The sequence below is a fragment of the Schistocerca gregaria genome, chromosome X, assembly GCF_023897955.1.
Source record: "Schistocerca gregaria isolate iqSchGreg1 chromosome X, iqSchGreg1.2, whole genome shotgun sequence".
In the NCBI taxonomy this organism is placed as follows: Eukaryota; Metazoa; Arthropoda; class Insecta; order Orthoptera; family Acrididae; genus Schistocerca; species Schistocerca gregaria.
In genome coordinates, this window is record NC_064931.1 from 439,027,021 (window position 1) to 439,052,906 (window position 25,886).

The 25,886-nt window shown below is 45.8% G+C and overlaps 1 protein-coding gene across 1 annotated transcript in view; it reads right to left on the bottom strand.

The window, feature by feature from the left end:
* The window catches only part of LOC126298486 (serine/arginine repetitive matrix protein 1-like), a 331,361-nt gene that overhangs the window by 37,015 nt on the left and 268,460 nt on the right, over nt 1–25,886 (bottom strand). The window contains exon 5 of the mRNA XM_049989823.1: nt 6,505–6,875. Within this exon, the coding sequence (XP_049845780.1) occupies nt 6,505–6,875 (371 nt within the window). The remainder of the gene's footprint in view (nt 1–6,504; nt 6,876–25,886) is intronic.

Here is a 25,886-nt window from a genome sequence, read left to right on the forward strand (position 1 = left end):
TTACCCTGTTCCTGGTGAAAAAAAAACATAATAAAAATAATAAAATAAAACAAACATAAATAACAAAGCTTGTTTGAGCGAGTGATTCAGGGACGGGACGGGGGAGGCATTGCGGCCAGGCCTCGGGTTCCGACCCCTGCCCGCCTTGTCTCCACCTACTCATAACTGAACACTCTTTAATAAAAAAGATGGTAGAGCACTTGCCCGCGAAAGGCAAAGGTCCCGAGCTCGAGTCTCGGTCGGGCACACAGTTTTAATCTGCCAGGAAGTTTCATATCAGCGCACACTCCGCTGCAGAGTGAAAATCTCATTCTGGAAACATCCCCCAGGCTGTGGCTAAGCCATGTCTCCGCAATATCCTTTCTTTCAGGAGTGCTAGTTCTGCATGTTTCGCAGGAGAGCTTCTGTAAAGTTTGGAAGGTAGGAGACGGATACTGGCAGAAGTAAAGCTGTGATTACCGGGCGTGAGTCGTGCTTCGGAAGCTCAGATGGTAGAGCACTTGCCCGCGAAAGGCAAAGGTCCCGAGTTCGAGTCTCGGTCGGGCACACAGTTTTAATCTGCCAGGAAGTTTCAATATGAAGGCTGTAAATTCAACTAAATACCTAGTTTCAGTTACGAACAACTTAAATTAAAAAGAAAACAGAAAATTTTGTGGGGAAGGTGATCCAAAGGCTGCGTTTTATTGGCAAAACACTCAGAAGATGCAATAGATTTACTAAAGAAAATGCCTATACTACGCTTGTCCGTCCTCTTTTGGAGTACTGCTGCGTGGTCTGTGACCTTTACCACATGGGATTAACGGAGTCCACCTAGAAAGTTCAAAGAAGGGCAACGCATCTTGTATTATCGAGAAAAAGAGCATAGAGTGACATGGACGTGATACAGGATTTGGGGTGGACATCGTGAAAACAAAAATGGTTCTCGTTGCGGCGGGATCTCACGAAATTTCAAGCACCACCTTTCTCCTCCGAATGCGAACTATTTTGTTGGCGCCGATCTGCATAGGGAGAAACGATTATCATAAGAAAATAAGGGAAATCAATGCTTTCACGGAAAGATATAGGTGTTCGATTTTTCCGCGCACTGGTCGAGAATGGAATGATACGGAACTGTTGTGAATGTGGTTCGATGAACTCAGTCAGGCACTTAAGTGTGAACTGCAGAGTAGCCATGCAGATGTAGGAGTGAATTACATTTTCTGTGTTGAGATGGATGTATGGGCACGTTACGAAAGCCAATAAAATAATAATAATAATAATAAAAACAAAGTAGGATTTCACTTGTGGCGCGATCCATGGGCGGATTGGACATTGACTGCAGGTGCAACGGCTGGACTGTCATGAGTGATTCGAATTGAAAGATTAGAACCTACACTACTCTTTTAAGCCTGAGTGATAAAGAAATATATGCATTCGACGAAAATGCTGAGACACAGTACAGCCGTGCACTGGCGAATTTATTTGATATTCATTGAAATAGCGATTGGATACTCTGTGATGGAGGGGGATACAGAGTTGAAGATAAATTCTTCTCGGGTTGACAGCCGATTCAATGCGTTGTTCTCCAGCAACGTTTCAGCAAGTTTCTTACTTGCCATCTTCGCCTGAAGATGGCAAGTAAGAAACTTGCTGAAACGTTGCTGGAGAACAACGCATTGATTCGGCTGTCAACCCGAGAAGAATTTATCTTCAAGATTCGCCGAGAAAGCCTGCATTCTCGGATACAGAGTTATTTATCATGATAGTTGATTTCGTGTTCAATCGACTAACCATTTATTACAAGAATGAAGCGTAATTCGTTGTACATATTAAACATGTTACTTACAACTTTCCTACAAGTATTGAATGTGAATATGTCTTGGTTGCGAGAAATCAATGCGGGATTTCCTCATCTCACAGAATAAATTTGATCTGTGATAGGAAAGCGGACATGTACACAACAGAATCTAAGAAGGCAAATGGTTCCATGACCACGTGGCGATCGATTCCATCTTAAAACAAATACAGACTCTCTCGACCTTAATACCAAAAATGTTGCAGAGTGAGTACTTCGCAACCCTAACCATGTTTGAGAAACTAAAGAGAAGAGTCAGTACCAGATGCTCCACTGACTTCTTGCTGTGGCGATATGAGTGGCACGTGGCTAACAAAAGATCCACTCGCTCGATCTAAGTATTCACACGAAGTAATTAATATATAGTTCCGATAAACAAAACGAATATAGTAAATCACTCCCTACACTTGGCGACGCTGATAGCACCAGGTTTGATGGCGTACTAACTTACAAATTTCATTCCGAATTTACACTTGGAATCACTTTCTAGCAGAAACGTCTGTACGCAATGTAGCCTGGAACGACAGTCTGACGTGCCAGAACCTAGCATCCTCCCACTGGACGCTGAGCCAGAGCAAAAATCTCACAATGGAATCAATTTGGGCCAATCTCCACGGCCCCCTACACAACGAGCGACGCTAAGCCAGTCAGAGTGACCGCCAAACGCACGGGATACTAACGGCCTCCGTGCTCGAGGACAGACCACTTTTAGCACTTTTGGAAGCTTCTTCACGCAATCTTCCCTGCACCAATCGAAAGTCTAGGTTTTGAAAACGGCGGAAATGTGCATTGCAAGCTTTGTGGCTCGTTTCAGTAGGTAAGGTGTGAAGAAAGCTAACGGATTTCCGTTGTCCCTCGTGTGGAGGAAAAGAAGGAAGTAATCGCCTCAAACTCGCCCCAATGACACCACATTACTGTTTTCATACAAGTGGCAACGTGGTGTGGAAGAGAATGAGGCCGCTGATGTCAGGACTCACATGAGAAATTAGAATAAAATATCTTGTCGAATATGAATCGTTCCCCAGACGTCGACATGTGCCAGAACAATGTGGATTTTATGAAGATTAAATATAAACCGACAACAGCTAAAAAATGAAATTATGAAAGATACACGCTAGCAACATCCACATTATGAAAGATACACGCAAGTAACATCTATCTTTCAATGTTTCTTTATATTGATTATGTTATGGTAATTTTTTTCCTTTCTGATCTTTTATTAGGTTGGTGAATAATTTCGTAGCGTTTTTGTGTTGCATATTGGTATTCAGGATGCTATGGGTTTATTAATCGATTGTAATTTTTTATTTGTGTTGCACTGTTGCTATTAGAGTTTACGTTTTGTCATTTGGAGATAGTTAGTGGATCTGTGGACGCTAGAGAATGGTGTGCTAACTGGGGAAATAGGGACATTTCCGACGTATTCTTCTGTTTAAGTTCAGTAGAGGGGTGAAGCAGTGTAGGCAGCAAGAAACATTGGCGCCGTATTAAGGAATAAAGCCACTGGACAGAGCACTCTCCACGTTCAGGAAGACCTTCGGGATTTGATGAAGATCTTTTATACGTATTAATCCACAATTATCCACGACAGTACACTGGAGAACTGGCAAATGTGATGAACCATAATCATTCTACCATCGTGCACCATTTGCATGCAATGAGGAATGTTAAAAAATCGGAAGAATGCTGTAGGCCAAAACCACAAAAATCGGCGGGTAGCCACATGTGCAACCCTACTTGCTGATCATCAATTGGCTCTTGAACATCAAGAATGTTTGTGTCCTGCATCGTTACTGGTGACAAGAAATGGTGTCTTTATGCTATCATAATGAAAACAAACGAATGGTTGAGCCTAAACAAAGCTGCAGTACCCCATACAAAGAACTGTGCGCATACACAAAAGGTAACGATATGCATCTATTGGAATGACGACCATGTGGTGTACTACGAACTGTTTACTCAAGGTGTAACCATCAGTGCTGACATTTATTACCAACAACTGAGACGCCTTGCAGGCGTAGTCCATGAACAATGACCAGGAATACTGTGTGAAGTGATGCTACTCCACGATAACGCCCGCTTGCGTTCTAGTAGACTGACAAAAAACACTACACCGGAGTTGGGTTGGGAAGTCATTCCGCATTCTCCATATTCACCTGATCTTGCGCCCTCAGATTTCCACCTTTTCCCATTTCTATCGTAGAACCTTAAAGTAACCTCCTTTTTGGGTGAAAATGCGCTCCGTATATGGCTCGAAATGTTCTTCATCTCACAACCAAGTGATTTCTACAGTATTGAAATCGAAAAGTTGCCCCAGCGTTGGCATACTGTTGTGAATAGTGAAGGAGAATATATTACTGATGACTAAAGTCTCTGGTATGTGTATCTGCTGTTTTTATTAAAGATATGGAGAAACGCTGCGAACCAACCCAATACTTTATGGCTCTTTATCTGTCGGCAGATCGCTCATAAAACATTTGTTTCGGCTTCTGGGAATATGTAGGAATTCTTTCCTTGTTACGTAATAACATGCAGCGCGATAGTAGTGTTTAAGCCAGACATAGCACTGACTGGCGAGCTCTTTCCCGCGTGAATAATACGGATGCGAACGTGTGCGCTGGTTAGGTGTACCCATGATGTTTAAAAGGAAATGGCGGATGCCATCCCATTAATTGTCACTTAATATGATAGAACATGGTGAATTTTTTGTTTGATTTGCACGGAGGTGACAGAAGTCGTGGGATAGTGACGTGCACATGTACAGATGGCGTTAATATCGCACACAAGATACACAACAGCAGTGCCTTGGTGCATTTGTACTCAGGTGATTCATGTGAAAGGCTTTCCGACATGATTATGACTTCACGACTGGAGTTAACAGTCATTGAATGGGAAATGTTAGTTGGAGTTAGATGCATGGGACATTCCATTTCAGAAATCGTTAGGAAATCTAATACTCCGAGATCCACACTGTCAAGAGCGTGCCAAGAACACCAAATTACAGATATTACCTCTTACTACGGATAACGCAGAGGCAGACAGCATTCACTTAACGAACGAGAGCAGCGGCATTCGTGTAGTGTTGTCACTACTAACAGGCTAGTAATACTGCATGAAATAACCGCATAAATCAATGTGAGGCATATTACGAACGCGTCCATTGGGACGTTGCAGCGAAATTTGGCTTTAATGGACTATGGCAGCAGATGACCGATGCTAGTGCCTTTACTGGCAGCACGAAATCGCCTACAGCCCCTCTCCTGGGTTCGTCGCCATATCGGTTGGACCCTACACGACTGGAGAACCGAGATCTGGTCAGATGTATCCAGATTTCAGTTGATAAGAGTCGATGGTAGGGTTAGAATGTGGAACAGACCCCACGAAACCATGGGCCCATGTTGTCAACAAGCCACTGTGCAAGCTGGCAGTGGCTCCATAATGGTGTGGGATGTGTTGACATGGAATGGACTGTGTCCTCTGCCCTACCGAACCGATCATTGATTGACTGGGACTGGTTATGTTAGGGTACTTGTTCCCAAACAACAATAGGATTTTTATGGGTGACAATATGCCATGTCACTGGGCTACAATTCTTCGTGATTGGTTTGAAGCACATTCGAGACAGTTGGAGCGAAAGGTTTGGCCACCGAGATCGCCCGACATGAATCCCATCGAAGTTTTGTGGGACATAATCGCGACATCAGTTCGTGCACAAAACGCTGCACCGGCAGCACTTTAATAATTATGAACGGCTATAGAGGCAGCATGGCTCAAAATGTCTGCAGGGGACTCTTAACAACTTGTTTTGAGTCCATGCCACGTCGAGTTTCTGCACTACCCCGGGAAAAAAGTCCGACAAGATCTTAGAAGGTATCCCGTGACTTGTGTCACCTCAATGTAAATACGTGTGTAGTTTGTGGTGTTATCTAAAGTAAAAAATAGAAAAGTTTTATTAACCAACATATCAGTCGACGTCAGTGATAAATACACCCGACTGTCACCGTGAGACATCCTCAAATCTAATGAGGAGGTTCCTTTCACATAAGTAACATATTAATTTTTAAAATGTGCAGCTGTGAGGATAGAACGATGAGAAAGTAGTGGATTTATTTCAATACACACAGTCGTGATCGCGTTTAAGTAGTTTATTTTTATTTTCCGATAACTAGTTTTGATCTTCTAAGAGACCATCTTCAGATCTTACATTCCTTGATGCACGTAGTGAGTGCAGTGTTCCCCACGCCTTCACAGATAGACCTACGGTCGTCAAGGAATGTAAGATCTGAAGATGATCTCTTAGAAGATAGAAACTCGTCATCTGAAAACAAAAATAAGCAATTTAAATGCGATCACGACTGTGTGTACTGAAAGATGTTATAATATTATGAATATCCCTGTTTTTCCAATAACAATGTTCCAAAAACTTTTGAAAATAGTGAATGCTCGCAACTAAATCACAAAAATAGAAAAGCGGAAATCACTACTTTGCAGAAATTCTAACATATTACAGTTGCTGGAACATTCAAACAGACGTGTCTTTCCCTGATACATACAGTTTCAATTTGTACTTCAGCATACTGATTTTTGATGGCAAATTAATGTTAGGTTCAGCCCTACACTCGTATTAGCAATTTTGTAAAAGGAAAAAAAAGAAAAGACTGGGTCATTACCTGGTACTGGCAGAGAGCTCGTTGAGGTGGTACGCTGCTCTGTCGAGTGAGTAGCGGGCGTGAGGGCGGTGTTAAGACCGCGCCTATGTCCAAGTCTGTTAAGGGCTGCTCGGTACTGTTCCTTGTTCTGGGCCTCGAGCTGCTCGCTACAGACCGGGAGCGGCGCAGGGCAGGGGCCGGCTGCTGCGTCTCCGGGAAGCGGAACGTGGCGTCTGTGGCCAACGGCGAATCGGCGCTCCACGTGGTCGTCGCCGTAGACAGCGACGTCGGGCGCGACGCGCGGTTGGCGAAGGGGCGCTGCTGAGCCGCCAGGTCTGGTCTCAGGGAAGGCCTCCTCGAACGGCCAGCCACGAGGTCGGCAGCGTCTAGTACTGCGGCACACAAACACGTGCCCTCACATCCACGCAGTCACTGTCTGCATTAAGGTGCTACGAGCGTAATAATTGTTAAAACAACTAAAACTACTGGTTGGCCGAACATGCGGATTGCACACCTCCCTGCCTACAAAAACTGATCGGACCTAGATTTGTAAACTTGCCGTAGGCCACTGTAGAATGTTATAAATAAGCGCAGACTGTGGTAGTTTTTCTAGCAACTTTGGTCAGTTAAGGTCGTATCTGTGTTACCTGTACGCTACGTGCGTTGCATACCTATTGAGTAATACCACACAACAGTTACTTTCTTTACATATGTCATCAACGTCTTACTGGAGTCCCCTCAAAATCGGAAGCGGTGAACTGTCTAGAAACTGAGGGAAGATATATAAAGGACTGGGAAACATTTTTCTTTTATATGGCTATTCTCCTGACTGTTACTTAAAAGTAAACAATATTTATAGCAAAATTGAAATTATCAATGTTTAATGGAGGCTATATTCGAAAATTTTTTTGTTTATAATGTAAAATACAGGGATGTTTTAGCAAAAATAAAGAAAACAATACATATTACCATACAGACACTAGTCTGACGTATGCTCTGATATACCAATGTCACATGGATATTGGCTCCACCAAAGTTCCACTACTCTCTCCAAATCTTTGAAACCACGCACTCCAGCTCGGTTTCCGCATCCGTTTACTTTCCCGCATGCGAATTCTTTACCATCTCCCCTAACTCTCACCTCTTCTCGCTCGCATTGAATACTTCTATTAATCCTAATCTATCCTCTAACTCGACTCCAGCAATACTGTTGTCCCCTTTCTAATTTACAATCCTGGTAGGTTGCTGCATCTATACCTACACATTTGTACAACCGTACAGTTAGACTCACTCCAAATCTTTTCCACAGAATTTTCAAATGACTTTCTTTCCTAGACAAAGGAATTTGCCACAATACTTATTCACCTTATCAACTAGCAGTTCTCCTCACCTATTTAACCCCAAATCGTGGTTTCTCTTCCCTCTCCATCTTTCCCCATCCGTTTACTCTTCATACTACGGCCCTGCTCACATCCCAGTCCCCACCCCCCTCTCACATCCCACTAACCCCGTAAGTACGTTCTGTCATCTCCATAGACACTACCCAAAGAATCCCTATGTTTGTAACTCACACTACAACACTACAGAAAACATCACATTTCCGCTCCACTAAATATTTTCGGTAGTGCTGGTTCTACAGCTTTTTACTGAAATGGCAGTGCTTCTTTTTTTAGAGCGGTATCTGTCTGTAACGACTTTTAAATATTCCCTATGGGATTCTGTTTTACCTTTAAGTTTTTTGTTTTAATTAAAAACAAAGAAAATAAAACAGTTTCATTTTATAAACAGGTAAATCCCATCCACGAACTTCATTTTTTTAAAAATTTTAAAACATTTGAAAATATTTCCCCATTTCACTATACATTTTTTGTCTCATGTAAATTCAAAATCATTTTCTGGAGACTGGGACGTTTGTACAACTGGAAGTCCACCCACGTCCATACGGCATGAGTGGAATGACACAGCAATAAAGAAAAAAATTGTTCAAACACGTACATATTCGGATCTGGAACTCGTTCAGAAGATGATGAGTTGACAATAATGTAGGCAACAGATTTAAGTAGTTGCAGTATGTACTTCGTGTGTAAGGCATAAAAAAGTTGATTTATGCGCATTGCAACAGCCAGAAAGAATGGTCCAAATGAATCCAAAGCGAGAGTGAATAGAATAGTGAATCAGAAAGAAAGTAATGAGGACTGCAGGGAGTCGATGTAGGTATTCGCCAAGCAGCATGGCGTACGTGCTGGTTTAAAAGCGTCCTCTTCTGTAAAAAGTAAGGTGAGTGTGACGCTAGTCTTAGTCAATGAAGATGCGTAAAACAAAGTGTAAATGTAAAAGCATGCTCAAAGGGGCTTCGCCGATGTCAAAGCTCGTAGCATCAGGTTGTGGTTACTTTCGAACAGGGCAGGCTGACCGGTCCCCAGAAAATAAATATAGCATTACGTGACAATTCAGCTCGTACAGAGCATACCGCTACCCCAGCGATGCTTGTGAAATAGTAAATAAACGTGGGATGCATGTGTATCGAACTACAAAATCAGATTGCAGCAAAAAATTGATGACTCCCATTTACTGAACATAGTCGTAACAAGTGATAGAGCTGGGTCGGTTTTAAACAAACTGTTAAGTCCTATAGTGCTAAGAGCCATTTGAACTTTCTGTAGTATCCTAGTCATTTCGCTCCGAGATGGGGCTGGGAGAACGTCAGCAAGCTACGATGGTGTAAACACTTCCTACTCGGCTTGTGGTCGCGCTGTGTAAACAGTGATAGTTCGTACTGGCATTTTATATATTTCCACAAGCTCCACCACATCGTTAACCTTTGCTACGCTGCGATTACCAACGTGTCGACGCCACCCAAGAAGGAACCATCACCCACCAACATGTAAGATAGACTGATAACTTATACACAACTATCGACAAAGTGCCTTTCACCTTATTTATTAAAATTAGAGACACAAACATAGGCAGGCTCCACCATATGGCACTAGGCATACTTACTGGACGGAAATGTGAATCATTATTCAAGCACATAATCAGTACGACGGAAGCGAAAAACCGCGTGAAAAATGAGACTGTGTCAGGATTAACTGGAAATACCTTGATTCAACATTATTTCTTAGATAAAGTAAATTTGGAAGTCTATATTGGGAGGTTCTTCACTACTAAACAAGGCATCGTCAAAAATTTCCCTAACGGAGGATGAATGCTAATGGAATTAACTTGTTGCTATGTAGTTATTGCCTTGAGGCTTTTTGGTAAAATTTATTTAATCTTGTGGCTAGAGCCCCCCGTCGGGCAGACCGTTCGCCGGGTGCCGGTCTTTCAATTTGATGGCACATCGACAACCTGCAGTCGATGGGGATGATATGATGATGAGGACAGCACAACACCCAGTCCTTGGACGGAGAAAATTCCCCGACCCAGTCGGGAATCGAACCCGGGCCAGGAGGATTGACAGTCCGTCACGCTGACCATTCAGCTAACGGGGGCGGACTTGGATGAAATGATATGCTTGAAGGGAAGAAACGTAACAAATCCATCAGCAGTTCAGCGTTGTGACATTTAGATCACAGCGGCGATATGTCTGAATTCGCCAGCGTGCTTCGTTCAACATCTCGCGGCTCATTTCATCCATGATTCTTCTTCAGATGGGATAATATTCCATCTCTAATTATTCTCTCTGCAGCTGGAGAATAAGCCGTGCTCTGTCACTGCGGAACAGAATGGCTGTATACACGAAAAAGTCCCCACTTTCTAGGGTTGTAAGTAAAGGAAGCACGCTCTTCTCTGTGCTCTTCAAACGCTGCTAAACCTCCGGAAGCGTTAAGTAAATTTCCCTTTTTTTTCAAAAAGAAACCGTTCCTGTCCAGTAACATGTAATGAATAGAGCATTCATGAGCAACAAGACACTGTGTGTAGTTGCACAAGGGAAACAGAAAGTAAGGTGACGGAAAAAATCATATCACCAAAAAATAATTAATGTAGTGATAAAATTTCGGGAATACATTTATCTAGGTAACATAAGTAAGTGAACAACATTGCAAGATCACAGGTTAACGTAAGCGTTAGAGATAAGCCACTGAAAATGTGAAATGCTTGTACATTTATAACCGGTGTAAACGCCAGAATGTTGAATGCAAGCATGCAGACGTAAATGAATTGTGTTGTACAGGTGCCGAATGTCAGTTTGTGGGATCGAGTTCCATGACTGTTGCACTTGGTCCGTCAATACAGGGACGGTTAACGCTGGTTGCGCATGACACTGGAGTGTCGTCCGATTATGTCCCATATGTCCTCGACTGGAGACAGATATGGTGGTCGGACAGCCCAACATGTAGACAGCCTGTAGAGCATGTTGGGTTATTATAGACGTATATGGGCGAGCGTTATCCTGTTGGAAAACACTCCCTGGAATGCTGTTCAGGAATGGCAGCACAGTAGCTCGGATCGCCAGACTGACGTACAAATTTACAAAAAAATGGTTCAAATGGCTCTGAGCACTATGGGACCTAACTTCTGAGGCCATTAGTCCCCTAGAACTTAGAACTACTTAAACCTAACTAACCTAAGGACATCACATACATGCATGAACGAGGCAGGATTCGAACCTGCGACCGTAGCGGTCGCGCGGTTCCAGATTGTACCGCCCAGAACCGCTCGGCCACATCGGTCGGCTACAAATTTACTGTGAGGATAACCACGAAAGTGCTCCTGCTGTCATGTGAAGTCGCACTCCAGACCGTATCTCCAGGTGTAGGTCGAGTGTGTCTAGTACGCAGACACATTGGTTGCACGCTCTCATTTGGTCTCCTTCTAACCGGCACCGAGGTTGATCCAGCTTTCATCAGAAAACACAACAGAACTACACCCTCTCCTCCAATAAGCTCTGGCTTGACATCACTGAAGTTGCAAAAGCGGTGGTTTGGGGTCAGTGGAATGCACACAACAGGGCATCTTCCTCGGAGCTGTCCTTAAGTAACCGATTTGTAACAATTCGCTATGTCACTGTGGTGCCAACTGCTGCCGATATTGCTGCAAATATAGAACGATGCGTCAGAGCCATGCGCTGAACATGATGGTCTATCCTCTCCGTAGTGCCACGTGGCCGTCCGGATGCCTCGTGATGACTGGGTGTTGTGTGATGTCCTTAGTTTAGTTAGGTTTAAGTAGTTCTAAGTTCTAGGGGACTGATGACCATAGATGTTAAGTCCCATAGTGCTCAGAGCCATTTGCACCATTTTTTGCCGTCCGGAGCCCGGTCTTTTTGCGACCGAACATTCTCGTGACCACCGTTGCCATGTCATGTATAATGGCTACATTTCTGTTAAGTAATTCTGTAGTATATCAGGAGGAATGTCCAACTTCTCGTAGCCTTATTACAGGACCTCATTCAGACGCAGTGAGGTGCTGATAATGGCGTCTTTGTGGCCTTAAAGGCATTCTTGACTAACATCAACTCACCACGTCCAATCTCAAAGGTAACCAAATGGCCACGACCGTTACAGCTTGTATTTAAAGCAAACTTGATTGGCATGCTCATAGTCCGGCTACTACTGCCACTCTTACGCGACTGGCGCGAAATCTGAGTAAACATCATCTTTCAAATGTAGAAACACGCCTACCAACTTTCGTTTATGTCACACAACTCCTTTCCGGTGTTGTGATTTTTTTCCGTCTGTTTATGTTTCACATGAAAATCTGATGATACTCTTCGCATTCTCATTATATAATAACTACGTTATGTTATGTTATGTTAACCAGGGACCTAGAAACGACGGAGAGGCTCCGTCCACGCCGCAGCTGCAGTGGTCCGCAACCCCACGACGACTATCGCAGTCCACTTCACCCCTCCGCCACCCCACACCGAACCCAGCGTTATTGTGCGGTTCGGCCCCCGGTGGACCCCCCAGGGGACGTCTCACACCAGACGAGTGTAACCCCTATGTTTGCATGGTAGAGTGATGGTGGTGTACGCGTACGTGGAGAACTTGTTTGCACAGCAATCGCCGACATAGTGTAGCTGAGGCGGAATAAGGGGATCCAGCCCGCATTCGCCCAGGCAGATGGAAAACCGCCTAAGAACCATCCACAGACTGGCCGGCTCACCAGACCTCGACACAAATCCGCCGGGCGGATTCGTGCCGAGGACTGGCGCTCCTTCCTGTCCGGAAAGCCGTGCGTTAGACTGCACGGTCAACCGGGCGGGCATATTAATACCTAAATGGCACAGCAAATAAAGGCGGTTGGGTTATAATACTCTTTAAAATCCAAATAAAAGAAGTTACAATCACGAGCATTGTTTATTTTACACAGGAAGCGTTTGAGGTGTAAACAGTTGCATTTATATCATATATTATTAGACCATATAGCTAGGCATTTTTTGCGAAATATTGTGGCTGTCTTGTACAATGTAACTACAAAACATGGGTTGTTTCACTATTCCTGTTACAGACTTCTAGATGTTTTACTGGAAAATCTGTAGATTAACTTTGAATAAGAAACCCATGTCCGAAATATACCGTGAAAATAGAACTTGGTTCTGGATGCTATTTACAATTGACAATCTAAAGTTCCTTTGTTCTTGGTACGTTAATCTTATTCTCACATATCTCTGATACTTGACAAAGTGTCTATACATTTCTCTTCATGGCTATGTACAGGAATCTTATTAGGCGCAGACTGAAACTTGACTATAGACTGGTACAGACTAATGTAGACTGTTGCAGACAAATGCAGACAGACTAATCGGGGGTATGTACACTCGTTATAATACCTTGCACGGTTAGGTATCACTGCGCGAATGTGATCCGCGAGAAGAAAACGTTCTACGTTAGCAGCAATCTCATTGGCTGCGTTACATATTAATACGCGGATCGGCGGAAGCAGAATTTGGTCCGTCTCTAAGACAGCGCCATCTCGTAGTGCGGAGACGGACGAGTGCTGCGCCTGCGCTGTTGTGCTTAGCGGGGCGCGCTCTATTGGGAAAGTTGTGTACGTGCTGACTGCGCAGAACTATATACACAACAAAGGCATTTACATTAAATTTCGCTTCAAAAATGGAATAAAGTACAGTACTGTATTCGATATGTTGACTGTGGCTTTTGGCGAATCTAATATCAGTAAGGCAAGAGTGTACGAGTGGTATAAACGTTTCAAAGAGGGTCGAGAAGACCTTGAAGACGACAACCGCATTGGACGCTTTAGCTCATCAGTTACTGACGACAATGTGGTGTCACCGCCAGACACCACACTTGCTAGGTGGTAGACTTTAAATCGGCCGCGGTCCGGTAGTATACGTCGGACCCGCGTTTCGCCACTATCAGTGATTGCAGACCGAACGCTGCCACACGGCAGGTCTAGAGAGACTTCCTAGCACTCGCCCCAGTTGTACAGCCGACTTTGCTAGCGATGGTTCACTGACAAAATACGCTCTCATTTGCCGAGACGATAGTTAGCATAGCCTTCAGCTACGTTATTTGCTACGACCTAGCAAGGCGCCAGTATCCGTACTATTGATATTATGAATCATTTACCATAAAGAGCGACGTTCGTCATTAATGGATTAAAGTTAAGGATTCCACCAGCTACGTCCGTTTTTCTCAATTCTAATTCCCTTGTCATGTTCCAGACCTCACGCCAGCCTGCGTGAGCTAACACGCGTGCATTTCGGTCTCCTTTAGTAATACGAGTTGGAACTCCTGCCAACCACAACATTGGCGACGAGAGTAAATGTGTTCTTCTCTAAATTGCCCTGGTTTACTTGTGTAATGGCTTCGCCACAATCTCCAGATGTACTGTCCGAATTTTATCGCTTACAGAATCAGCAGACGCAGGCCTTACTGGATGCCCTTGGACAGCTCGTCCAGGGTCAACGTGCGATGCAAATCGATGCGGCAGCATCCGCTTCACCGCTAACGCAGCCACAATACGCTGTTGCACCCACTTTTCGACCTTTTGATGCGGCACTGGAAAGCTGGACGGAGTGGTCACGCCAATTTGGATTCCATCTCGCCGCCTACAGAATTCAAGGTAACGAGCGGCAGCCTTTTTTGTTATCGTGGGTGACCACGTACCGTGTGATAGTCAAATTATTTCCCCGACGCGACGTAGCAACTCTGTCCTACGAAGAAATTTTGTGTGCATTAGATGCATATTTCAAAGACTCAGTCAATGTAGTTACCAAACGGTATACCTTCTTCCGTACAAAACGTACGGCAGGTCAGACTAATCGGGATTGGGTTGCAACCTTGCAAGGCCTTACTAGGGATTGTGCTTTTGAGTGTCAATGTGGACTCCCTTATTCAGATACTATGGTACGTGATGCAATTGCACAGAACGTTTCTGATGTTCGTATAAGGGAACAGATTTTGAATCTAGTAAATCCCTCCCTTAAACAAGTGATGGACATATTGGATCGGCAGGACACACTTAACTTTGCTCAGGAATCATTTGAAACTTCGCCAGCAGTGTGTCAGGTTAACCGGCCCGTCGGGTGAGCTGCACGGAGCAGTAAACAGCGCTCGCGCCCGGCCGCGCCACTGCCGCCAGGCTCTCAGCCACGTGTGCCGCGCAGGCAAGCAAATGCAGTGAAAAAATCATGCCCGCGGTGTGCTAGTAAACATTCGCGTGAGAATTGCCCGTCACGCCAAGCTATTTGCTTGTATTGTAATAAAAAAGGACATGTTCAGAGTGTTTGCCAGAAAAAGCTCAGATCGGAAGCTCAAAACCGTTCCAGGTCCTTTGCTTCGAGCCGGAATCGGAATCGAACCAAGGATACTCAGGCTCGCGAAACTTCGCCCATGGAAATTCATCTAGTTCATTCCACTCCGCCCAGTGCCACTATCTCTAACAGTGACTGTGTTCGTCCCAAAAATAGTGTGCGTCGACGTCGCCGGAACTCCCGTCCAGTCGCAAGTGATTATGTACCAGTGTCAGTTGACGTCGCACGAGACAGTCGCTCTTGTCGTCAGCAGGATAATTAACTTTTTGTAGACTTGGACATTCACGGCAAAGTGATATCATTCCAGCTCGATACAGGAGCTGCAGTTTCACTGATCAATCAAGACACTTACAAACTGCTGGGCACACCTCCGTTGCGTGCCGCAAATGTTAGGTTACGTAGTTATTCTGGTCAACGTATCCCTGTGTTAGGACAGTGTTGCCTTCTTGCAACATACAAAGGACAAACAAAACTTGTGTCATTTTACGTCCTTCGTTCTTCTTCTGCAGTGAACTTGTTTGGTTTAGATTTATTTCAGTTGTTTAACTTGTCTATAGTAAATCAGGTCCTATCAGTGAACCAGACGGTGCCTTCAGACAGTGTTTCTCGTCTATGTGAAGAATTTGCAGACATTTTTGCACCGGGCCTCGGTTGCACTAAGAACTATAAAGCACATTTGGAACTGAAAGTAAACGCGCAACCGAAATTTTTCAGAGCGCGCACTGTTCCCCACGCATTGCGTGATGAGGTAGCAAAAACATTACACGATCTGTAATCACAAGGTGTAATTGAATGTGTGCAGGCTTCTCACTGGGCATCACCCTTAGTAATTTTGCCAAAACCTTCCGGAAAATTGAGACTTTGTGTGGACTTCAAGGCAACTTGAATCCACAACTAGTGATTGCAACTTTTCCTTTACCCCGCCCGGAAGATCTTTTTGACAAACTGTGCCCGGGTAAATATTTTTCGAAGTTGGACCTCGCAGATGCGTACTTGCAAATACCGGTGGACGAAGAATCCCAGCGCGTTTTGGTGGTTAACACGCATCTTGGTTTGTATCGATTCAAACGACTGCCATTCGGGTGTGCATCCGCTCCTGCATTGTTTCAGCAATATCTACAAACTGTTTGTGCGTCTGTGCCTACTGCAGCTAATTATCTGGACGATATTGTGATCTCCGGAAAGACGGAAGAAGAACATTTGGCCAATCTCAGAACATTATTTCAGGTCTTGCGGGAAAATGGTCTTCGCTTGCGAAAGGATAAATGTGTTTTTTGCTCGGGACTTGCCATACTTGGGACATGTACTCAATGCCCAAGGCCCACATCCCAGTCCCACGCACCTTCGTGCCATTCAATACTTGCCTTCGCCGCAGAATTTGAAGCAGCTACAGGGAATGCAGGGAAAAATTAATTATTATTGCCGTTATATCCCACACGCCTCTACCATTTCAGCTCCGCTTCATCGCTTACGCCGTAAAGGTGTTCCGTTCGTCTGGACGACGGAATGCGAACGCGCCTTTCGCCAGTTGAAATCGGCGTTGCTTTCCACTGCTTGCCTTACGCCATTCGATCCCCAGAAGCCCCTTTTGTTGATGGTGGATGCATCGGATTTCGGGATCGGTGCTGTGCTTCCGCACAAAGATGGATCGCACGATCGCCCTATTGCCTTTGCGTCCAAATTGCTCTCGTCTGCGCAAAGAAATTATTCACAGATCGAGAAAGAAGCATAGGCTCTCGTATTTGGTGTTAAAAAGTTTCATGATTTCTTGTATGGTCGTCACTTTACCATAATCACAGACCACAAACCTTTGACATCGCTTTTTCATCCGACCAAGCCTGTACCTCCACGTACAGCTCAGAAATTCATTCGCTGGTCTATTTTCCTCTCGCAGTACCACTACGATATCTTGTATCGGTCCACTGTTAAGCACGGAACGCCGATGCGTTGTCCCGCTTGCCTGTTGCTGAGGATAGGGCATTCGATTCCTCCGAACTTGCTTGCATGTTCATTGATGCAGAAACCGATGACGTGGTCGAATCGTTTCCGATTGATTTTCGTCGTGTAGCTACAGCTACAACTGCCGATCCTGTCCTTGCTACCGTTCTGCGTTTTATTGCTACGCAATGGCCCTTGTCAAAGTCACGGATCGGGGACCCGTTGGTTCGCCGATTTTTTGCTCACAAGGAGCGACTTTTTGTACGACGTGGTGTTTTGCTGTTGCGTTCTGATAACGATCAGTCCAGGGTCGTAGTACCACGTTCGTTACAGTCCTCTGTCTTACAGCTTCTCCACCAAGGACATTGGGGTATAGTGAGAACGAAACAACTTGCTCGTCAGCACTGTACTTGGCTCGGAATCGATGCCGCGATTACTAATATGTGCTCTTCTTGCATGGTGTGTGCCGAACAACAATCAGCACCACCGCGGAAATTCTTTGCATGGCAAAAAGCCACATCCCCTTGGCAACGCTTACACATCAATTTTGCTGGTCCATTCTGGAATGCTCGATGGTTGTTTGTGGTAGATTCATTCAGTAATTTTCCTTTTGTTGTCCGGATGTCTTCCACGACGTCATCTGCCACCTTCCAAGCGTTATCCGCTCTCTTTTGCAATGAAGGTCTTCCACAGACTATTGTTTCCGACAATGGCCCACAATTCATGTCCGCGGAATTTCAGTCATTCTGCAAGGCCAATGGTATTTAACATCTAATGTCCGCGCCGTTTTCGCCGCAGTCAAACGGTGCCGCTGAACGATTGGTTAGGACTTTGAAGTCACAGATGTTGAAGTTGAAAGAGTCGCATTCTCGGGAGAACGAGTTATTGCTCTTATTGTCCTCGTATCGCTCTCAGCCCCGAGATGGTCGCTCGCCGGCTGAGTTGCTCCACGGTCGTCGTCATCGAACCTTGATGTCTTTGCTACATCCGCCGCATCAGGTTCCTGTGGAGCGGCGGACACCTGCTTTGACTCGAAGGGCGCATTCTTCGCTGCCTCGACAGTGCTATGTATCTCGTTTTGGGGGCCTCTGGTGAGGTGCATGGGCATCTCAATCAGCTGCGCTTCTGTCGTCGCACGGGATCTGCCGCTCGCCGTCTGCTTTCAGCGACGGTGCCGTCCGGTCAGCGCCCCAGGGCCCCACCTACTGGCTCGCCTCAGCCCCAGGTGTTACCGAAGCTGCCTTCCATTTTGCCCCATGTTGTCTACTATCGCCACTATCGAGGTTCACGGCGTTGGCTATAAGGGCGCATTCTTCGCTGCCTCGGCAGCGCTCTGTATCTGGTTTTGGGGGCCTCTGGTGAGGTGCATCGGCATCTCAATCAGCTGCGCCTCTGTCGTCGCACGGGATCTGCCGCTCGCCGTCTGCTTTCAGCGACGGTGCCGTCCGGTCAGCGCCCCAGGGACCCATCTACTGGCTCGCCTCAGCCCCAGGTGCTACCGACGCTACCTTGCATTTTGCCCCATGGCGACGCGCCGCCGCCGCCGCCTGTTCTCCCGCCGGCGACACCCTCAGTGGACGCGTCGCTGCAACCGCCGGACGCCTTCCTGGGTCACGAGCCGCCGACCGCTTCCCGCGATCAGTTGTCCTCCGACACGGAACTCTTGCCCGCTGCGGACCATATGTCGTCTTCGCCCGTCGGGTGCCCCGGCCCGATGGAGGTCGACCCTTCGGCCCCTCCTGTCTCTCTACGGGCGCATACACCGCATTTTGGGGTGCACCCTGGAGCAGGTTTCCTAGCTCCTCGCGGTCCGAATGGCAGGGTGCGGGTGGCACAGCCTCGCCTGTTGTTAGGCTCCCCACCTCGTCACATACGTCAACATCGGGTCCTCCCCACGGCGGGCGGAAGCCTTATGTCACAACCGTACGCCGATTTGCGGGGGAGGAATGTGGTGTCACCGCCAGACACCACACTTGCTAGGTGGTAGACTTTAAATCGGCCGCGGTCCGGTAGTATACGTCGGACCCGCGTGTCGCCACTATCAGTGATTGCAGACCGAACGCTGCCACACGGCAGGTCTAGAGAGACTTCCTAGCACTCGCCCCAGTTGTACAGCCGACTTTGCTAGCGATGGTTCACTGACAAAATACGCTCTCATTTGCCGAGACGATAGTTAGCATAGCCTTCAGCTACGTTATTTGCTACGACCTAGCAAGGCGCCAGTATCCGTACTATTGATATTATGAATCATTTACCATAAAGAGCGACGTTCGTCATTAATGGATTAAAGTTAAGGATTCCACCAGCTACGTCCGTTTTTCTCAATTCTAATTCCCTTGTCATGTTCCAGACCTCACGCCAGCCTGCGTGAGCTAAAACGCGTGCATTTCGGCCTCCTTCAGTTATACGAGTTGGCACTCCTGCCAACCACAACAGACAACGTGGAGGAAGTAAAGCAAATGTTTTTGGAAAATAGCCGAATTACCATCAGAGAAGTTGTAGATGATGTTGGTATATCCTTTGGCTCACGCCAAGAATTTTTTCGGATGTTTCGGGCATGAAACGTGTATCAGCAAAGTTTGTTCCCAAATTGTCGAATATCGACTAAAGACGACGTCGCGTAGACAGCCTTGTTAATCACTTAAATATCGAAGGACAGATGTCCAGGCTGTCACAGGGCGTTAAAATACAGTTACCGCGGCAGATAAAACTTTGTGCCTGACCAGGTTCGAACCCGGATTCGTGGTGTTATTTCTTTCGGACATGTCCGAAAGAACAGATGCCACACATTTATGCATATACAGGGTATTTCAGGAGGAATAGTTGAAATTAGGCAGGTGGTAGTATAGACGAATTGCATTAAAAATTCCATATAAATCTGTCCACTATTTATTGAGTACAGAGATACAGCTGTTAGTACGCAACCCTAAGAAGCTCAAAGCAAAGGCAAATGACTTTCAGAGTTGATTTTCGAAAATTCCCCCACCACCTTCCATGCACTTTTAACTTATCTTGATAACACCACGTGTAACTCTTCTAAGGTCGTCCTTGTGTTCTTTTATGAGGGCTGCACTATTCATAATCCAAACGATCAAATCGGCTCGTAGGTTTACTTTTTCTTTGTAGACTTCGCCTTTCAACCATCCCCACAGGCATAATTCCAAAGGGATAAGGTTCGGGGACCTTGGTGTCCAAGAAAAGTGCCCACATCTACTGATCCATCTTCCGGGAAATGTTAGGTTTGGATGATGTGTCACCTGACGACTAGAATGTGCAGGTGTCTCGTCATGCTGGAGGAACGTACGCATTCTTGTAGCCAAAGGAACCTCTTGAAATAATGTTGGAAGCTCATTTTCAAGGAAGTGTGGACAACGGGGTCCTTTAAGGGCCATCAACGAAACGAAAATGCATTGAACCCAGTTGTATGCACTCAATAAAAATTATACATATGTTATGAGGTATTTTTTCTTCAGTTTGTCTATAATACCATCTCCTAAAATATTTACTATTCCTCCTGAAACATCCTGTATAATTATTCAGGTCCCTACGGGCCATCGAATGGTTTCAGTGCTAGACTCACATCAACGTCCGAACCCTCGTGGAAATACAGCGGAGCTGCGAGCGGAGTGGAACAATGGTCGGTGGGGCGGGGGCGGGGGGGGGGGGGGGGCGGTTACTGCGTATGTGGTATGCGGCAAAGATGGGAATTTGCGTCTGACGAGGAGCGTGTGTTAGATAGGTCCTGCAGCCAGGTTGGTCGTTGTGTCCCGATAGTGCGTTATGTATTTTTCCGTCGCCCTTTTGCCTGTTATGAGTTATGTCCTACAAGGAACGAACGCCATTGGAAGCGGCAATCTGTAATTTATTTTACTTTAATTACAACTTCAGTTTTTTTCTACAGTTTAAGGCATATGTGGGAACAAACATGGAATACATGGGAATAATGGAGTTATTCAGTGACAGGTATGGGGAAGGCATTGTGGCCAGGCCTCAGATCAACCCCTGCCGTCCTTGCCTCCGCCTGCCTGTTACTGAAAGTTTTCTCAAAGCCAATAAAATATATAAAAAAACAAAAGAAGATATAGTGCAATAAATGTGAGCGGGTGACAAGTGCGAGGAAAAATAAAATAATAAAAAATAAAAAAGAGAAAAAATAAAAAAAATAGTGCAATAGGCAGCGCGTCTGCCTCGTAAGCAGGACGTCCAGGTTCGAACCCAGGTCCAGCATGAATGTTCATCGGCCGCCGTTGCTGTATTTCAACGCCCAATGACAGCGTGTACGTCTTTCATGAGATATTTAAGATGCAATTTTTTTTGAGGCAATACACGTGATTTGCGAACATTTGTCTTGCCATCATTGTAACGGGACTTCAACGGCATCTATTCCTTAGTCATTGCTTTGTGATGGCGCTAGCCCATGTCATATACATGCAAAACCGATTGTAGCGCATATTTAGTCAAATAACGAATGGTCAGTATACAAGTATTTACGAACAATAGACGCAGGATTGCAGCGAGCTGATCACTTAACCAATTGCAAAATAGAATCCCTGTGTAGTGAGTTACTTCATCTGCATAGCTGACGGTAATATTTTTCAAGCAATTCACTACAGAACTAATTTAATACCCGCCAGATGATCTCTGTAGTCATACTGTATCATTAGCAGTTCGTGAATGGAATACTGTGTTCGTTAAATCGGATGCCAAATAAAGTGAAGCGACGACAGTACCACACTATATTTACTTAGGCAGTCAGCGCTAGATTATGTGCGCCACCATTAACGTTACTGTAAGCAGTTTGACAGCATAACACCACCACATCCACTGACCATCAGTACCATTATCATCACACAGTTGTTACTCGCAGTGATTACAAGTTGCTGATGATTGTCAAGAATAGTGGAAAGCGCCTCATGAACGTGAACTTCCACTTGCTTTAAGCCTAGGACAGAGATAATCCTAAATAACAGCGAAGGGAAGAGTCCACGTATTGTCTCGAGTTCTTGCAGTTTGATATTAATGTAGTTCCAGATGGTTTCCCAATAACTGATTCTTTTGGCTATCGAAATACTCATGTGGGTATTATCTAAGTGAAGTTGCTTGAACACTAACTACCTTAATAACACCTCATTTTGGATTGTATATGACTCGGAAAGCGACGTTAATTAGACGTTTCCGATCGACTCCTGACGACTTACTGAATGAAGCCTGAAGTGCACTCACAGTTCTGTTGCCTGCAGCATGAATTCTGTAAAGTGTTGTGGCAGCTGGCAGTCGTTGCTGATTACAGCCATGTGCAAATATCTTCACTGTTCTAGGGGAACTCGTCTTTGTTGCATTTTTTCCATACCGTAATTAGCACAATAACCTAAGGCTCATTTCGCTGAAGAACTTAATGTCCGCAAGTCCTTAAATAAGAATCTGCGAGCGTCAGTAATGCATGAAAAGAAAAAGATTGTTGGACAAAAGAATGGAGAGCTTCCTGCTTTTTACGTTTCCGATAGGGCCTACGATAAGTATCCGTTCTCATATTATACTTCAAAATCCCAAACTATTTATTTTTCACTTCATACTAAAACAAAAGCTATGACATGAGAAGAGAAAATGACTTTCATGCTTCTCAGAAACTTTAGTTTTTTGTTTGTTTTCTGATTTTATACTAAAACAAGGGCGTTGATATGAGAGGACGAAATGAAGTATACGCTGCCAAGACGTAATATTCCCTTGTGTGCTACTACTGCGTGCATGAAAGCTCTGTATTTAATTTTTGTGTGTTGGATAAATTTTGATATCACCTCACATTACTTTGTAAGAAGGTTCCTATTTTCTTGGGATTCAAATAGGGTGGACAGATCATAACTGGTTAATATTCTGATGACTAATGACATGATACCCGTTCCAGTTGCTCCATTTCAGCTGTGAGTGGAGTCTCACGTTGGTTACTATAAGAATATACAGGCAGTGATGTCCGCTCACTGCAGTCAGAGCCAAGGTGATTCCTTTCTGTTTACGGCGAAGCGTCTGCTGCAGTGTCCACGCTCAGCCAACATAAACAAATCGCGGTGGCATTGGGCACTGCGAATCGGTGCACCTGTCGCGAGCCGCAACAAGAGCGCACCATCTCTGCTAACGATATTATGGAGTTAATACATCTTACTTCACGTAATATGCAGGAAAAATGTGTTGGTTAAATATTCAGTTTTTAGTAATTATCCACGGCATTAAAATACTTAACAGTTATATTTATTGTTGCCTGTCTCTCTAATGTTAATAGTTTTGGGCTCTGAGCACTATGGGACTTAACTGCTCTGGTCATCAGTCCCCTAGAACTTAGAACTACTTAAACCTAACTAACCTAAGGACATCACACACATCCATGCCCGAGGCAGGATTCGAACCTGCGACCGTAGCGGTCGCGCGGTTCCAGACTGTAGCGCGTAGAACCGCCCGGCCACACCGGCCGGCTACCACAAGGAACAAGCGTACGTGGGCAGGTATGGGGTGTGGACGCCTCGCCACACCTTGGTCCAGGGGATGGTTGTGTGTTGTTGTTCGATGTTGTTATGGGGTTGTCGAGACTTATAGATGCGGTAGTAATCTCTCGTTCTCGGTGCCCTCGTCGTCGGTAGATCGTCGGTCATGTAGCTCAGTTCGACCAGGAAGTCGCGGATGTGGATGAGAGATGGAGCAATGTAGCCCACGACGACCGGTGGACGAAGGTCTCGCGGCGCGACGATCTGTAGCAGCGTCCCAGTCAAGCTGTTGTTGGCCGCGGTCCATGCGAGCCGCATCGTCCTCAGGTACAATGCCCGCGCGGTTGTGGACGTGAGTCAACCACAGGCCCCCTGCCATTGGAGGCTTCGTTAAAGTAGTGTATCGAACTTTGAAGGTATGACCTGCACTCACCACTGTCCATACGCCAACTTTAAAGTGTGGGCCATGGAGACTGTCAGAGGAAGAATGTGCGCAAAATAATTAAGTTTGGGTGCTAGGTAAGTATTGCCGTAACGCGTTCGGAGAATCATATCTATATTACGGAATCTGCTGTCACAGATCAGCGCCCGTGTCTTTTGTAGTAACCGGCGATATGTGGCTGTCGTGAAGGAACCTTTTGGAAGGGGATCTCTGTGGGGTACAGAGACATCCATGTATCTCGTCTTGCGCATGTTTACGACGCTGCCCGATACCGCGCCGTAGCAGCACAACCATTGAAGCGTCGCTTGGATTTCATCGGCCGACCGCGCCAAGAACACCATCTCATTTGCAAAGGCAGCACATCGGAAGGTCACGTCTCGAATGTAGATGCCTTCTATTCGTTGGTGAAGGTCATGCAGTGCAGGTTCGAGGGCCGCCGCAAATAAGACTCCTGATAAAGGACATCCCTGTCGCACCGACCGTCCAAGAATGATGTGTGCAGTCTGGTTGCCGTTGATCATAATCCGGGAGCGCGCCCTATGGATTAACCGTAAGATCACCCTTGCTGACGCCTGCGAGAGACCCATGCGTTTGAGCATAGCGTGAGGGAAACTGTGGTCGATACAATCAAAGGCGTGATCAAACTCGACAGCGACAAGAGCGCCTCGGAGGCAGCAGGCCGCCGCCAGCGCCTTGACGTAGGCGCCAGGAGCCCTGTGGATGTTGTTGTCACCGCCTAAACACCTCTGGTCAGGATGGATCATCTGTCCGATGGTGGTCTGAAGTCGTGTGCGGAGGATACGGACGAAAAGTTTATAATCCGCGTTCAGGAGCGTGAGAGGACGATAGTCTTGACAGTGATGAGAACTGCTCGGTTTGGGAACTGGTATCATGATGCCTTCGAGGAAATCTGTGGCGACGGTAAAATCGTTGCGGAGTAGGTCTTGAAACATCTCAACCCACTGAGCACCCATCAGGTGATAGAAGGCGCGGTAGAATTCGTTTGGTAAGCCACATGGCCCCCGTGAAGGAGATGCCACATGTGTAGCGCCAGCTCTCGCGCGAATGCCCGTAGTGCCGGGCATGCAGAGTACTGCGATGTTTGGTCCGCTGGATCCAACGCTATTAAAATCGCCGCCTATGATGTAGTACCTCCCCCCATGACCCATGGGCCTTGCCGTTGGTAGGGAGGCTTGCGTGCCTCAAAGATACAGATAGCCGTACCGTAGGTGCAACCACAACGGAGGGGTATCGGTTGAGAGGCCAGACCAACGTGTGGTTCCTGAAGAGGGGCAGCAGCCTTTTCAGTAGTTGCAGGGGCAACAGTCTGGATGATTGTCTGATCTGGCCTTGTAACACTAACCAAAACGGCCTTGCTGTTATGGTAAAGCGAACGGCTGAAAGCAAGGGGAAACTACAGCCGTAATTTTTCCCGAGGGCATGCAGCTTTACTGTATGGTTAAATGATGATGGCGTCCTCTTGGGTAAAATATTCCGGAGGTAAAATAGTCCCCCATTCGGATCTCCGGGCGGGGACCACTCAAGAGGACGTCGTTATCAGGAGAAAGGAAACTGGCATTCTACGTATCGGAGCGTGGAATGTCAGATCCCTTAATCGGGCAGATAGGTTAGAAAATTTAAAAAGGGAAATGGATAGGTTAAAGTTAGATATTATGGGAATTAGTGAAGTTCGGTGGCAGGAGGAACAAGACTTCTGGTCAGGTGAATGCAGGGTTATAAATACAAAATCAAATAGGGGTAATGCAGGAGTAGGTTTAATAATGAATAAAAAAATAGGAGTGCAGGTAAGCTACTACAAACAGCATAG